Raw genomic sequence first — 17001 nt, forward strand, 5'->3', positions numbered from 1 at the left:
ATTTTCCATTTCAATAGGAAATACATTTGTATCTAAGAGTGACCAATGAAGACAATTTAGATTACCATGTGTTATGAGGATCTACCAGATAACATGACTTTGCTGCATTTGTGTTCTGTTTAGGAATGACAGAATAAAAAATTATAAGCAACAAGTAAAATCTAAAATGTTAACTTATACTGAAGAGATACAACACATGAAAAGTCATAAGTGCATATGTAACAATAATGTTTTATTAAAAAGAATTGGAGAGCAACCTGTGCTTTCAGCATACCGTCTTAAACATTGGGTGATTGCTATACCTCTTTTTGTCTCAAGCACTGTTTTGTACATTTATCTACAGTACAAATTACTGAATCTTAAATGTAGGTATTCCTTACTTTGAAAGATAAATAAGTAGTACATAGTTGGCCACAAGATACTAAGAATCTTTTAATGATACCCTGAAAATAGTGGAGTAGTTTGTCACCCTATTTACAGATTAAGAATGAATATATTGATATAACTCTTTCAGTCAATTTTAAACAGTCAAAAATTTGAGATGTCAGTATTTATATACTGACTTATACGCATTCATACATATTTTATAAATATATAAATAATATGTTTACTAGCACTGCTGTTAACAGTAGCTTTTGTAATTATTAGATCAAATACAAATAAAGTATAATAATTTTAGTTTTAATAAGACAGTGTATTAGCTCTACTGACATTGTCAGTATAACTATTCAGGGGTTCTGATGCTAAATTCTGTTCTTACTCTGTGGTTGGTCATGAAGAAAAATTTGCAAAGTATGCTAACATTGCTTAATGGCTAAATTGTAGGCTTGAGCATATCTCTAAAGCCATTTGGTAGATAATCAGAAAATATTTGTTGAGGTGAAACATTTGCTAAATGAATGAAAAATTGCATTATTAAATTTTCAGTTGTAGTTTTAATGGTGCCAAACTTTAAGAGATAGTACACAATTCCCACAGGTTATTTCAAGATACATCTTTCTGCCTGAGTTTTCCTTAAAGTGGAACTTTGCATTAACACTCTTTTAATTTGTTAAATCATTTCTTCTATGCATAAAATTGACAAATAAATAACTAATTAAGCATTCTTAGAGGTTACCAAGTTTAATAAATACAGTCTACAGGAACTATTCTGTTGTTTTTACGTTATAAGGGAATTATAAACTCTTCAAGAGTGATTAAAGTTAATATTGTCAGTATTTTAAAATTTACATGCTCTGGTAAGATACCAAGTTAATCAAAATTCTTTGTGTACAAATATCCTGAAAATTGCATATTTGCATTCACACATATGATGACATTGGTAAGTTCATACGAAATTTCTGTATATGAGCAAAACAACACAAAATAGCTTTTTGAATCAAGTATTTTCAAAAAATAAGTATCTAGTAATAAACAAGCTATGATAACACTTAATGCATGCAATTAGTGCATGTGAAATTTTGACAGTCTCCATTCCACCTGAATCGGATACTCTTGTCAAATGAAAGCCCTAGTACCATTGTCAAATTAGGTTATATGGAAGTGTACACTTTTCAGTTATGAAGCATTTGGAGTTTTTAGTTTCATATCCACAGTATTACGTTACATTGAGTTATAGATTAGTCCTAAACATTTAAGGAAGAATGAATTATGTCAGTATTTATTTTCCCAGATCTCTGACCAGAATTGCTGTAAATCAACGTATGAGGGAGGAAATACAGGAAAATCAAAAGGTTTGTTTGAACTCTTTTTTAAAAAAATTTACCACACTAATATCACTGAATAATAATATCTGAAATAGACTTTGGATCTTCAATTTTCGTACAAAAACATGTTAATTTATACTTTTTTGATTATTAAAACTGTTCAGATTCTTCCATTTTTATATTGTTTGCTATATGTAGCATACTCTGTGATTCTAGCCAGTCTTTCCTGACATATCTCCTATTTATTTTACCCTATACTTCAGAATTTCTGCCCATATAGTATTGTTTTGTTTACAGGATAAAGAATAAAAGCTGAGAGTTAATTATTGTTTCTCATAATTAGTTTCGTTTAAAAGCTTGTGAGGACCTAGGCAATGTTAGACCACTGAAATATTACTAGAATCTATATCAACACAGTAGAAGACATGGATAGAAATAAATGCAAAGAATGTCCTCACTTACAAGTGGGAGCTAATAAATAAATAAGAGAGAGAAAAAAACAACAGTCACAGTAATACAATGAACTTTCAGAACGGGGGAACAGAACTAGGATTACTAGAAGTGGGAAATGAGGAAGGGAAGGGGGTCAATGAGAAATTGGTTAGTGGACACGAAGGATCATGTATTGTAATGATGAATAAGCTAGTTATCCTGATTTAACCACTATACATTGTGCACAAATATTGATAGTCAACTCTGTACCCCACAAATGTATCATCAATTAAGTTTCAATAAAAAAAAATTTTTTTAAAAATGCAGAGAAAATGAAGCAGAAGTAATGAGATACAGGGGGTTCAAGAGAAAACAATAGATGAAAGGCAGGTAAAGGATTCAGCATGCCTATACTGCAGTCCTTGAAATAGAAAAAAGTGATTGGACAGAACAAAGGTTTATTTATTTATTTATTTTTTTAAATTTTGTTTTAACTTCTCAATATACATTGTAGTTGATTTTCGTGTCTCTTTATCTGTTCCTCTTTCCCCTCTCTCCCCTCCCCCCGCAACTACATCGTATCTAGAACAAAGGTTTAAAACTACAATTAGAAAATTTTTCTTGCTGGAATTGATAAATGATTTCAGCACAGTAGCAGGATAAAAAATCAACACACAAAAATCAGTAGCATTTCTTTTCTCCAATAGTGAACATGCAGAAAGAGAAATCAAGAAAGCCTGCCCATTTACAATAGCCACCAAAAAAATAAAATACTTAGGAATTGAGTTAACCAAGGAGGTGGAAAATCTCTATAATGAGAACTACAAACCACTGCTGAGAGAAATTAGAGAGGATACAAGAAGATGGAAAGATATCCCATGCTCTTGGATTGGAAGAATCAACATAGTGAAAATGTCCATACTACCCAAAGTGATATACAAATTCAATGCAATCCCCATCAAAATTCCAAAGACATTTTTCTCAGAAATGGAAAAAACTATTCAGACATTTATATGGAACAATAAAAGACCACGCATAGCCAAAGCAATGCTGAGCAAAAAAAATAAAGCTTGAGGCATAGCACTACCTGACTTTAAGCTATACTACAAAGCTATAATAACCAAAACAGTATGGTACTGGCATAAAAACAGACACTGACCAATGGAATAGAATAGAGAATCCAGAAATCAACCCACACACTTACTGTCAGCTGATCTTTGACAAAGGCACCAAGCCTATTCAGTGGCGAAGGGACTGCCTCTTCAGCAAATGGTGCTGGGACAACTGGATATCCATATGCAGGAGAATGAAACTAGATCCATACCACTCACCGTATACTAAAATCAACTCAAAATGGATTAAGGATTTAAATATACACCCTGAAACAATAAAACTTCTTAAAGAAAACATAGGAGAAACACTTCAGGAAATAGGACTGGGCACAGACTTCATGAATACGACCCCAAAAGCACGGGCAACCAAAGGAAAAATAAACAAATGGGATTATATCAAACTAAAAAGCTTCTGCACAGCAAAAGAAACAATTAAAAGAGTTAAAAGACAACCAACAGAGTGGGAGAAAATATTTGCAAAATATACATCTGACAAAGGATTAATATCCAGAATATATAAGGAACTCAAACAACTGTACAAGAAGAAAACAAGCAACCCAATTAAAAAATGGGCAAAAGAGCTAAGTAGGCATTTCTCTAAGGAAGATATAGAAATGGCCAACAGACATATGAAAAAATGCTCAACATCACTCAGCATCCAGGAAATGCAAATCAAAACCACATTGAGATACCATCTAACCCCAGTTAGGATGGCTAAAATCCAAAAGACTATGAACGATAAATGCTGGCGAGGTTGCGGAGAAAAAGGAACTCTCATATATTGTTGGTGGGACTGCAAAATGGAGCAGCCTCTATGGAAAATGGTATGGAGGTTCCTCAAACAATTGCAGATAGATCTACCATACGACCCAGCTATCCCACTGTTGGGAATATACCCAGAGGAATGGAAATCATCAAGTCGAAGGTATACCTGTTCCCTAATGTTTATCGCAGCACTCTTTACAATAGCCAAGAGTTGGAACCAGCCCAAATGCCCATCATCGGATGAGTGGATATGGAAAATGTGGTACATCTACACAATGGAATACTACTCAGCTATAAAAACGAATGAAATACTGCCATTTGCAACAACATGGATGGACCTCGAGAGAATTATATTAAGTGAAACAAGTCAGGCACAGAAAGAGAAATACCACATGTTCTCACTTATTGGTGGGAGCTAAAAATTAATATATAAATTCACACACACACACACACACACACAGACACACACACACACACACACACCGGGGTGGGGGGGGAAGAAGATATAACAACCACAATTATTTGAAGTTGATACTACAAGCAAACAGAAAGGACATTGTTGGGGGGGAGGGGGGAGGGAGAAGGGAGGGAGGTTTTGGTGATGGGGAGCAATAATCAGCCACAATGTATATCGACAAAATAAAATTAAATAAATAAATAAATAAATAAAAGAAAATTTTTCTGAAATAGAAGAACACCCAAATCTACAAATGAAAAGAGTGCACTGTGTAACTGGGAAATCTGACCCAGAATGGTCAAAACCAAGACATAGGCTATTGAACTTTATTAGGGAATAAAGGGAAACTATTTGTGTATTTAATAAAAAAGATCAGAACAAAAAAAATTGGATTGGCCTCAGACTTCTCAAAAATGACATTCAAAACCATGAAACAGTGGAGTTCCATATATATATGATATTCAAGGAAAGAAAAGCTGTCCTTCAAGCTGTCTTTCAGATAGATATGTATATATAGAGCATAAAGAACATTGAGCATCAAGAATTCAGGTAATATTGTTCCCAAGAGCACTTTCTGAGGAGTTTCAACTTAGAACTAATTGAAGATACTTTGGCAAAATGCTATTAGGCATTGAATATGTTTTGGTACCGAACTGAAACAAAGGTGATGGAAAGAGTGATAAGGCAGAACGTAAAAAGTACCTATTCTGCCAATGATGAGGTATTACAACTAATAAAAATGGGGGGGGGAAGAAAAGAATAAATTTACTGACTGTCTTAACTGTAATACTTCAGAATTAGAGGATATGATTTCAGGTTGAAAAATCAAGGAGTGGAAGCCTAAACACATTTAAGAGTTAACCATTAGCAAAAATAAAACTATTGAATGAAGTCGGGCTATGCATATGAAGGAGAGGCAGAAAGAAGAAGTTTAAAGCTAATTTTTTATTTTTTGTAGCAGACTCATCATTAGATATTATTTAAAGAGAGTTCATGAGGATTATATGAGTATGCATGTTAAATAGTAACTAGCAGAAAAAAAATCCAAATTTTCCCAAGTGTAAAAGTAACTGAATACATGAAAAAACAGATTAAATTGTTAATGACATTTTAGAAATACATCTAAAATGCAGGATGGAAGAATAACAATTGAGGCTAACCATGTTTGTAATAGCAATAGTTAAGCAAACTTAACTAACATTAACAAAAATTTTCTGTTTTAATCATTAGGCAAAATTTCATGTATGTGAAATAAAAACTCAAAGTAATTCAGAAATGTTGAAAATAAAAGGATAAGCAAAGTATACCAAGCAATACTGTGTTACAGGAGTAGTGATCTTAGTATATTATGGAGCTAAATTCAGATCTGAAAACATTAAGAAGCAAAAAAATGGCCCTTTGTAATACTAAAAGGCATGATTAACAATGAAAATATAGCATCAGTCTATGCATCAGTACACAATAGGAGTATTCATAAAACAGAACCTGCTGGGAGAAATACAGTTCACCTTTTGGTACAAGACTGATGAAATAGTCCAAAAGTAAATAAAGGTGTAGAAAACCAAACAACATTTCAACATGGTAGGTCTTATTGATATATTACAAATTTTGTATCTGATAATAGAGAAAATATGTTTTTTTAAAAATCTGTATGGAATAATAATTACAAAAAAATCCAGAAAGTAGATATAATAGAAAAAATGTCCTGGCCTTATTGCAAACAAGAAATCAGTAACAAAATTAGAGAAAAAGGGCTTTTCACTCAAAGATTAAAAACTTTTATGTACTCATGAGTAGAAGAGAAAGTACACATCAAATTAAAGTATTTCTCTATAATAGAAAAAAAGACAATAGCACTTGAAAATATAAGATATTAAGGTTGACTCTTGAACAACATGTGTTTGAACTATACAGGTCCACTTACACATGGATTTTTTTTCAATAAATACTGGAAATGTACTTTCTCATGATTTTCTTAACATCTTTTCTCTAGCTTACTTTATTGTAATAGTACAGTATATAATACATATAATACAAAGTATGTGTTAATCATCTGTTTATGTTAGTTATCATTAAGGCTTCTGGCCAACAGTAGGCTTTCAGTAGTTAAGAGTTTGGGGAGTCAAAAAGTTATTCACAGATTTTCAACTGTGCAGAGGGTCAGTGTCCCTTTGTTCAAGGGTCAACTGTAATATCTTTGGGACACAAATAAAACAATATTAAGAGAAAAGCCTTAAAATCTTACTTCAATAAAAATGAAAAAACAAAAATAAGTGAATAAAGTATAGGACTTAAAATGTCTGTGTAGGCACCACCACATACCCTGACTGCATGGTTGAAGGCTATTGCTCTTATATCTATGCTGGCCACCTGGCTACTCCTGCCTGCTCAGGGCCACTGAACCACCCACCACCATTACCTTTTCTATCTCTCAGCCATTTGGAGTTAGCAGTGAAAGTTTGAAATAAGCTTTGTTTGTAGAGCAAGAAATCTTTAATTAGTAAACTAAATAATCATGACACTGCAGATGGTCTTCTTGATTAGCTACCTCTTCAGAGCACACCGATGGGAGAAAGACAAGGATGCTAATGGCTGTCATGTAATTAATCTAGGGTAAATGTGTTTGGACTAGCAGTCCATGTTATGCACTAGCCGATGGAGCATGTATGTGAGAAATAGTTAAATAAACTGGATTTCAACCCTGGGGAAGAGTATGGATGTGACTGGAAGGTCAGAAAATCTTGGACTGTTCATTGCAGTATTACTGCACGTGGGTAGGGCATGTGAATCCCCTCATTGTATGTCACTGTTACATTTCATCTATACACAAAGAGTACGTTTCCTGCAAAACACATAAACAAAAGGTTTACGCAAAAAAAATAATAGCAATCTTTAATTATATAAAATGATCTCTCCTCTCATAATAAGGCAAATACAGATCAGAATTAAACTGAGAAACCAGACTTCAAAATTTGAGGAAGTTTGACAATGCATTTTGTTGGCAAGTCTGTCTTTTTTGTGAAAGAAAATAATAGCAGAAAACAAGAATATATATTTGTATATGTTTGTGTTCACATAAAGAAACACTAGGAGGATGAACAAGAAACTGAAAAAACAAAAAACAGCTCTAAGGGCAGAGGTAGGGGATAGGGAATAGGTGAAAGGTGCTGGGATTGGCATAAGATTTCTTAGTGTATAGCTTTTTATATAGTTTTGATTTGGGGCTCATGCAAAAAATATGACTACGCTCAAGTTGTATAAGAGAATTCGAGTTTTATTCAGGAGACAATAGTGTAGCAAATTTCCAAAGTACAGCAAATTCCCCTTGAAGTTTATAATTGCTCCTTTGTTCTGAGTGACCAGAATCTACTTTTGTTGATTTTAAGTTAAGTGTCAATCCACTGTGTCTTTTATTGTTTACTGTCAGAGCTATTAAATTATACATATTAATGTATTTCATAACATTTTTTGTTTGGAGAAAAATGGGGATATTGTCACATAGCTACTTTTTTTTTTTTTTTTTTTTGCTGCATCAGTGTGAAACAGATTGTTTCAATTACATAATTACATAATGAACAAAATGCAGATACTTAAATACAAAATTTAGATAAAGGATTATACCTTACCCATATAAAAGTTCACGTCTCTTCTAATTGTTTCCAACTAATTATTTTGTGTGAAAATTTTAGAACATCATCTCCAAAATTATATCTGTAAATCATATTTTCTTTAGAATATTTTTTCTTATTCCTTATCCTGAAAATAAAAACCTTCTTATATTAGGATTTATATCTGATTTGACTTGAAGTTTTAAATTCAGAATGCATGTAATTTTACCTTAGGAATTTCCAGACATGTTTATAAACCAGTACCATTATAAAGCTCAGCCAGTTTTCTGAGATCCAATCAATTGGAATTTCTATAGCCTGAGGTAATATCTCAGTTCTGTTGGTTGTTAAAGAGATATATTGGAATAAACTATTTCCTCTTTTTTAATAAATGAGCTTAAATTTTTCCATGGGGATTTGCATTTGTTTCTGCTCAAAGCCCAGGAGCATTCCCAATTTAATTCCACTTTAAAAAGTCCAAGTTTATATTTTGTGGGCCACAAAAAAGTGTGAAATCACTCTCCAGACCCATGTGTAGATAAGCCAGAGGCCATGAATTCATATGGAAGACTTGTTCTTCCTCCTGGAAAAACCAAGGTGAGATAGACAAGGTTCTTTGCTGTTTCTGCAGAACATTTTGTTTTCTAGTTTACCTTTTCACTGTGAGTGTACACAAGAATATTTTTGATGCTACTCTCTATCCTGTGTAGGTATGAGACTTTCTGTCCTGTCCTTAAAAACCCAAGCTTTGGGCCACTTAGGAAGCTCTAGATTTTCTCAGGACGGAGCCGTTAGTGTTTGTTTATATCTCTGGATTCATATTCCCATTTCCTCTCTGCCCTCAGATGAATTCTTTATTTTTTTGAAAGCTAAGCCACATTAAGAGGACATTATTAATATTTTAATCTAGTTTTTGGTGCTTTCTTTTAGTAAAAGGATTTTTGGATCTTTGGTTTATCATATCACTAGAAATTGAATTCTCACCCCTTATTTAAAAGAAAGGCTGTCATGTCATAAACTCAGACTAATTTCTTAGGATTTAAGGTTGTTTCTCTGGGGCGGAGGAGAGAGAATTTATTAGCACATAACTGTCTTGAGAATTAGCAATTTAGTATGAATCTGTGTGCTTGATTTATTCTCTGTTGTAGCTGAGATGGATTAAAACAGAAATGCATGAGGTACTGGAAAGAGTTTGAATCAGTGTGTTTGAAGGTTTAATGTAGTTTTGGGGAAAATAGCAAGCAATATGAATTCACTAGGCATCTGTAGATTTTGAGGTTGGAATGCAGGTGTCTTAGAAGAAGTACTTATAGAAAGGCATAGAAGTAGCTAAAGACAAATGAAAATCTTACCTATGAATCTTCTTATGTTAGGGTTTATCTCTTGTCAATATTCTATATAAAACAAGTGGAAATATTATTTGTCCCATTACAAGTTTAGTTCATCCTCTCCCTTCTCTGTATGTAGCTCACCTGTCATGTTGGATGATAATTATATAGAAAAATTCACATTTGTCAAACTTTCTTTAAATATCTTCAAGTTAGTTACTTGCTCTGCCTTTCCAGAGTAATTTACACAAATCTCTATTATTAATCACTTATCATGTGATATCATTGTAATGCACAGGTTTAAAATTGTTTTTCCTCTTAAACCAATTTGCCTACCCCTGTAATAGTAATAATAAAGCTTTCATTTGTAAGTGCTTTATATGTGACTAGGCACAGATATTTACATTAAAACTACAGCAAACCTGTGAGGTAAATATAATTCCCATTTTATAGTTAAGGAAACAGGATTATGAAAGCTAATTGAATTTCCAAGATTTTACAGCTAGTAAGTAGCAACACCAGGACTTAAACCAGGTCTGCTGCTAACACCGTGATCTTGATAACTGTTACACTGGCAGGAGTGTTACATTTTTTTGTTTTTGTTACTGGTCCTAGTACCTAAAGTTGTTTCTAGCACATTGCAGGTGCTCAGGAAATGTTCACTGAGTGAAAGACAGTGAAAATTCAATTAGTAGAAATTTAATGGAAACTTTCATGAATTTAATGTGAGCTCCAAATATTTACACATGACCAGAGTTTTACTACTGGGATATCATTGCCTCAAGGAATAGGAATGTACCAGCTATCAAATTGCGTATGTGCACAAACACACGCTATATAAAATATAGCAGGTAAGTAATCATTGTAGCATTAGAACTTTAATATTGCAAAATCAAAATATTCATCTATTGAATTCTGTCTGTAACCTAAGATTTGTATCACTTAGATCAAGGGAGAGCAAACTACTGTCCACAAGCTAAATCTAACCTGCCACCTGTTTTTATAAATAAAAGTTTTATTGGAACATACTCATGCTCATTTGTCTACATATTATCCAAGGCTGCTTCTGTGCTACAAAGGCAGAATTGAGTAGTTGCAAAAGAGATCATATAGCCTGCAAAGCCTAAAATATTTACTCTTTACCCTTTCTAGAAATAGTATGGTGACCCCTGACATAAACCACTATTACATCACTTGTTTAACTATTATTTTGTTCTATCCTAAGTATCTCCGAGATAGATTTGAAATTCAGCCAGGTGATGCTCATCTATTTATAAATGGCCTGCCTCTTGATATGGATGTTTATGATCCTTTTAGGTAAGTATTGAATTATTGATATAAACTAACTATGGTTTATATATGGGTAAACATTGTCCTGGATTTAGTATTTGTCAAAATGCAAAGAACCACTTTAAAGATAAAGCAATATGTTTGTGTAAAAAGAGTACTCTACCAAAATGTGCAATCCCAAAGTGTCTTACAGTGTCAGACCTGGGAGAGACGTCGGAGATACTTGTTCAAATGAACGTTAGACTTATGTATATCCCATTGTTCTAAACTTTTTTATTGAAGAGAAGGTTGATGATTTAGCCTAGAAGTTCTTTGGGACTGGGCTTATCAGCCAGGGACCTCTATCCTTCAGAAAGCAACATGAGGCATTTCCCCAGTAAACAGTAGTTTGAAGATTCAGATTGCCCAAACTTTTTGTCAGTGAGGTTATTTACTGTTGATGTTATTGTTGTTTTAGCAGTAATACTTTCTACCATGTTTAAGGACTAACAAAATTATTATATATGTAATAAGGAATTTTAATTCGTATTCTAAACAGATGTGCATGTTCATACTTTAATGAGGCTTCCCCTGTATTAAAATTTTATATTTTATGTCTGTTTGATCTTATTTTTGTAGTAGGTTTATCAAAAGAGTGACCTAATATTTTTTTCCCCTCATTTTGGCTTGCTCAGGGCGTTATATCCTTACTACTTAGGTAAAGAATGCAATATTCTTTGTTTTATCTTTTAAATGATAATGAGATTTTATTACCACTAAAAAAACCATATAAGTTTACTCTGGATAACTAGAAAAGCTATTTGTCTTATTTGTTAATAAGTTTAATTTAACAATATATTTTCCTGTGCTCTTAATAAAAATACCAATTTGTTTTTAATGCTTTGAGAAATCTATCAAACTTTAAAAGATTTTTTAAAAATTTGGCAATCAAAACAAAACATTTCTTTTCTTTGAACGTAAAGTATTTTGGATATGCTGAAATTAGAAGGAAAAATGATGAATGGACTTCACAATCTTGGGATCAATCGGGAAGATATGAGTACCTTTTTAAGATTAAATTCACACGTTTCGGAACATTCCTATGTGTTAGATATTCGGCATTCTTCTATAATGGTAAGTACTCATGCTTTTCCTTGTTCTAAAACCTTTGGTATGTTTAAGGCTTAACATGATACCAAATATTGGCAACCTTTAGAATAAATTTAAGCATTTTGGAAGAGTACTTAGTGTAAAAAAGAGTAAAAATGTAAACTCATCTCCGCTCCTCCTTGTAGCTTCCTTCCCCTTCCTCATATTCTCCAAATTTCCTCACAAGAACAGCTACTCGCTTTTAGTCAGTATCCTTTCCAGCTTTTAGATAAAAACAAAACAAGAACAACAGGATAATCCCATGAACAACAGCAGCAATAGAACATCAAATAGTTAAAATCTGAAGAATATAAGAATACCGCCTTAACATGATAAAAATCTTGCCTAAACAACTTGTAGTGGCCTCCTAACATTTTGAACTGTGTATTATAGCCTGAGTGAATTTTTTTTGAAATTTGGTTACATCACCATTCCTTGCTTAAGCACAGAAGTAGGCTTTAGTATGGCCTGTGAGGCTGCATAGGGCCTGCTTCCACTTTTCACTTCTTAGACTGTGAAGTATTCTTTTTCCCACTCTTCCTTATCTCATGCTTGGAAAGCACTTTTTCCTTTCTCTATTCAATTAACTCTTATTACTCTTTTTCCAGAGTTTAGCTCAAACAACTCTTCCTGAGAGAAGCCTTTCTTAATCCAGATTAGATGGTGTGGGTGGGTGTGTGTGTGTGTGTGTGTGTGTGTGTGTGTGTGGGTGGGTGGGTGGGTGGGTGTGTGTGTGTGTGTGTGTGTGTGTATGTGTGTGTGTGTGTTATCAGGGAGTCCCTTAAGACTACCCTCAGGTTCAGTGATTTGGTAGAAGGACCCACGAGATCCAGATGTTGTTATACTCATGGTTATGGTTTATTAGAACAAGAGGATACAAGGCAAAATCAGCAGAGGTGAAGTCCAGAGGAAACCAGGTGCATGCTTTCAAGAGTTCTCTCCCAGTGGAGTTGTATAGAATGTGCTTAATTTGAAGAGGAATAATACATGAGGAATGCTACCTACTAGGGAAGCTTGGTTGGGCCTGGAGTTTAGGGTTGTGAAATGGTATCTGTCATGTAGACATGCAGTGGCTCTGCACCTGCCCTCAGTCACTGATACTCCAGACTTTTAGAAGAAAAGCAAGTGTTCATTATAAATTACACTGCTTATATGAACTCTCTAGACAGACTGTTCGAATTGCTGCAGCATGGCTCAAGGCCCTAATCAATCCAAAACACTCTTATTAGAACACTCCAAGAGCTTAATCTCAGGTGCCTGCCTAGAGATAGTCGTGAAAACAGGCCCTTCTTGTGAATGTGTAAGGTATGACCCACCCAGGCCTACTGAGTTAACTATTTCATACACGTGTGTGTGTGTTTTATATGTGATTCTTCATATGAGTGTATGCACATATATGTCAGAACTATCAATCTCTTTGCATTCTTACAACAGTTATAATTTTACATATATCCTGTGGTCTGTTTCTTAGTAGACTGTATAACCCTTTTGCAGGTAGAAACTTGTACCTTATTTCTCAACATTATGTCCCTGGGTTTAGTAGGTACTCAATAGATATAAATATTCCCTAAATGAATAAGTAAATATTTATCTCAAACTAGCATAATACATCATTCTTAATCATGAAATTCTGGAAACATTTTAATTACAGTGTGACCAATATAAGCATGGCCATATCACCTTTCTGATTTAACAATATTATAGAAAGTATAATTATTACAAATGAGAAAATAAAAGTGTTGCATGACATAAGATTGTATGACTAAAACTCCCTGAGAAAAGCCATTAAAGTTAATAAGAGATTTTCATAGAAAGATGGATTTGAAGTAATATTACACAGATCAAAAGATTTTTTAAAAGATCTAAACAGTGGTTTATATGTTTTCTCCATCTTTTACAGTTGATTAGATCAAGACATCTAAGATGTTGATTTGATAACTTTTATAAGCCATCTTATTTTTCTTATATCCGAGCCTTTAAATTGAGAGGGGAGGTGGAGAGCCTCATTTATTGCTGATAATTAAGATAGATATTCTTCTCTCTTAAATGGCTTATGGAGAGTAGTTTTTATTTTTATCTTGTAGCATGAGAAACACAATGAGTGAAAGAAATCAATTGTTTTTGAGGTAAGGCTTAATGTAAAAGGCTACAGATATATACAGTTGTATACTTTGATGTGTTCCTTGAATATTCAGCTGGCTTCCTATATTTAATAAAGAAATATAGAAAATCCTATGTATATTTTCAGTTGTTACTTGATATAATGAAAATATGGCTTTGAAAATGATTTAAATGTTGGCCTAATATAGCTTTCACAGATTTTTGGATTCTTTCGTAGTGGATTAATGACTTAGAAAATGATGGTTTGTATGTTACATGGCCTACAAGTTGCGAGGAACTTCTGAAGCCCACATTCCTTGGAAGTATACCTTCCATAAGGCGTAATTTTCATAATTTGGTGAGTTTTATATATTAGGTATTTAAATATATATTTTATTAAAATATTAGCAATATTTTTGGACTACCTTCTGTTGGTAAATAGGCATCTGAGTTGTAATGAGGAAGCATGGCTTACTGGGTTTCAAAAGCTAGCAGTGTCACATAATCTGCCTCTTATTATTCAGCCTTAATGTCATTGTGTAACACTAATATTAAGTTGGTGGATTATTTTTACATTTTCTCAAATGATTTTATGATAAGATTTTTTTTCATTCTATATTATAAAAAACTAATGACTAAAGGGTAGTACATTTCAGGGGAAAAGACATAAATATGACTTTATCATCTATGCATGTTAGTTTATTATTACAATACTAAATATCCAAACAATCTTATTGTAACTTTGAAATGTGCAGAAAACACCTAAGGCTTTACTTTTTTTCACATATGAGGTAAATATTTATTTCCTGCAACAATCTTGAGCAGGCAGTTATGTTAATGCTACGTTTTTGGTTGAAATTCAGTTTCCATTTCCATTTAAAGCAATTTATCACAGAAAATCCAGTGAACATTTAGAATAAGGTGTTTTACTTCATATAAAAAAAATACTTTATGCTGTGCTTCCAAAATGAAAATGAGTGGTCTGACATTAAATTCCATGTATAATTATGTTTGGATGTGCTACTTTTAGAAATCCTTTATAAATTGTGAAATTCTTTCTTATACCTATTCTTCAAAATTCTTTAGAATTACTAGAAATTTCTTTTAAAAAATTATACCTGAATTTTGTACTTTTAGCTACAGAAATCAGACTATACTTGAATTTCATGAAAATTTTAAAGTATTAAATTAGTGATTATTTACTATCTGTCTTTTAGGTTCTATTTATTGATCCTGCTCAAGAATATACCTTGGATTTTATGAAACTTGCTGACCATTTCTATTATCATAAAATTCCTCTTAGGTACTTGTCAATTTATATCATTAAAACTGAAGGAAATCCAATGATGTTTTTATTGTGTTATTACATGGCATTAGCATGGAATTCAAAGCAATGGTTAGCTCTAGTTCCTTATACTACATACCTGTGTGTCATGAAGTGTCATATACCTTTATGATAGACTCTTGATCAAAGCTAGTAATTTTATTTACCTTGTTACCTTCCTGAGAGAATGATCTTATCACTGTGGGAACTTATAGAAGGGTTCATCTCTGTGATTGTAGTACGAGTACACTCACCCTTTTTTCCCAGAACGTGGTCATTTGAAAATGTCACCACCAAAGAGAGAGAGTTTGGCATTTTACAAGAATCCAGTAGCTATGAAGATTTTAGTGAATAGGCATTACAATCAAACTTTTCAAGTAATAATATTCCCCTGTCCCCATCTACTAATATATTCCCCCCATCTAGATGTAGTAGTCTAGTAATACTTAAAAATAGTGGTTTATTGTGTTTCATGAGGTATTTGTGACATTCCTTATTCATCTTCTTTTTCCAGAATTGGTTTTGTGTTCATTCTTAATACAGATGATAAAGTTGATGGAACAAATGATGCCGGAGTTGCTCTTTGGCGAGCTTTCAACTATGTTGCAGAAGAACATGATGTGTCAGAAGCATTTATTTCCATAGTACAAGTGAGTTTATGCACCAGATACAATTTCTTTACAATGTGTAATTTTCTTACATTACTATAATTATTATTGTAACATTTCAACGTTTATGGAAACTATCATGGGGATTAATACAGATGACGATTTGATTATTGCAGCTACCTACTGAAGTACATAATATTGTCACCACGTTTTAAATTAGACATCTGAGGCTCTGCCAAAATATGTGAATTTACTTAGGTTTACCCAGCCAGTAAAGGAACTTAAATTGCATATATAAGTTTAGAGGAAAACATATTAATAGAAAATGATTATTTGGGGAAATATTATTGAAATAGGTCTTTAATAAAATCATGAATAAAAATATTATTGCAAAATTAAATGTTCTATATGACAAACTATATAAACTTTTCCTAGAGAATTTCAAAAAAGGAGATCACATAGTGACAGCAAATTGTGTGAAAGAGGTAAAATTGATAGTCTGACAAAGAGATTAAGAACAGTCAAACTGGTAAGAACCTGAGTAAGAAAGAAAAGAGACAGGAAGATTATTTCATGCTTGAGATTTTAAAATTTTAGTGTAGTTCATTGTGGAAAAATAATTATGAAAAGCTGTTATAGCTTAAAAATAACTTCTATTATTTTTTATATTCATTGGGCTTTAGAATGTCAACCAGTATTATAAAAAAGAATGACTCTTCAGACTGAGAAAGGAATTTCCAAAGCTGTATGAATTTCCTACCCTACTTCTGTAGCTCCCAGGAAAAAAATCACTAAATACCTCATTAATTCACTGTCTTAGAACATAGAAACTATCTACACTTCAGTGATTTGGGGGTACATTTTGCTATGTAAAATAGTGCCATGGAATATGTGTCAACATTATATCTCAGTTTATTAGTTTTACTAACTTACTGGTCTAAAAGTTTATAAGGTCAGCCTACTTTATTGTAAAAGGATCAGTATGATATTCAACACTGAGAAACCTGAAGACATTCAGAAATTATCTTTACCTGAGTTATCTTAATTATCAATATCAAGTCTCTTCTGTGGACATTTTGTATCAGATATTAAATTGAATATGATGGTATATTTGTCAATCACTTGCCTTTTGAATTATCTACT

The 17001-nt window shown here is 32.8% G+C and overlaps 1 protein-coding gene across 1 annotated transcript in view; it reads left to right on the top strand.

The window, feature by feature from the left end:
• Window positions 1-17001, top strand: part of UGGT2 (UDP-glucose glycoprotein glucosyltransferase 2) — a 187900-nt gene that overhangs the window by 55571 nt on the left and 115328 nt on the right. The window contains exons 10-15 of the mRNA XM_063101517.1: window positions 1673-1733; window positions 10634-10725; window positions 11661-11811; window positions 14165-14284; window positions 15144-15229; window positions 15765-15900. Coding sequence (XP_062957587.1) covers window positions 1673-1733; window positions 10634-10725; window positions 11661-11811; window positions 14165-14284; window positions 15144-15229; window positions 15765-15900 — 646 coding nt within the window. The remainder of the gene's footprint in view (window positions 1-1672; window positions 1734-10633; window positions 10726-11660; window positions 11812-14164; window positions 14285-15143; window positions 15230-15764; window positions 15901-17001) is intronic.

The sequence above is a fragment of the Cynocephalus volans genome, chromosome 7, assembly GCF_027409185.1.
Source record: "Cynocephalus volans isolate mCynVol1 chromosome 7, mCynVol1.pri, whole genome shotgun sequence".
Classification (NCBI taxonomy): domain Eukaryota; kingdom Metazoa; phylum Chordata; class Mammalia; order Dermoptera; family Cynocephalidae; genus Cynocephalus; species Cynocephalus volans.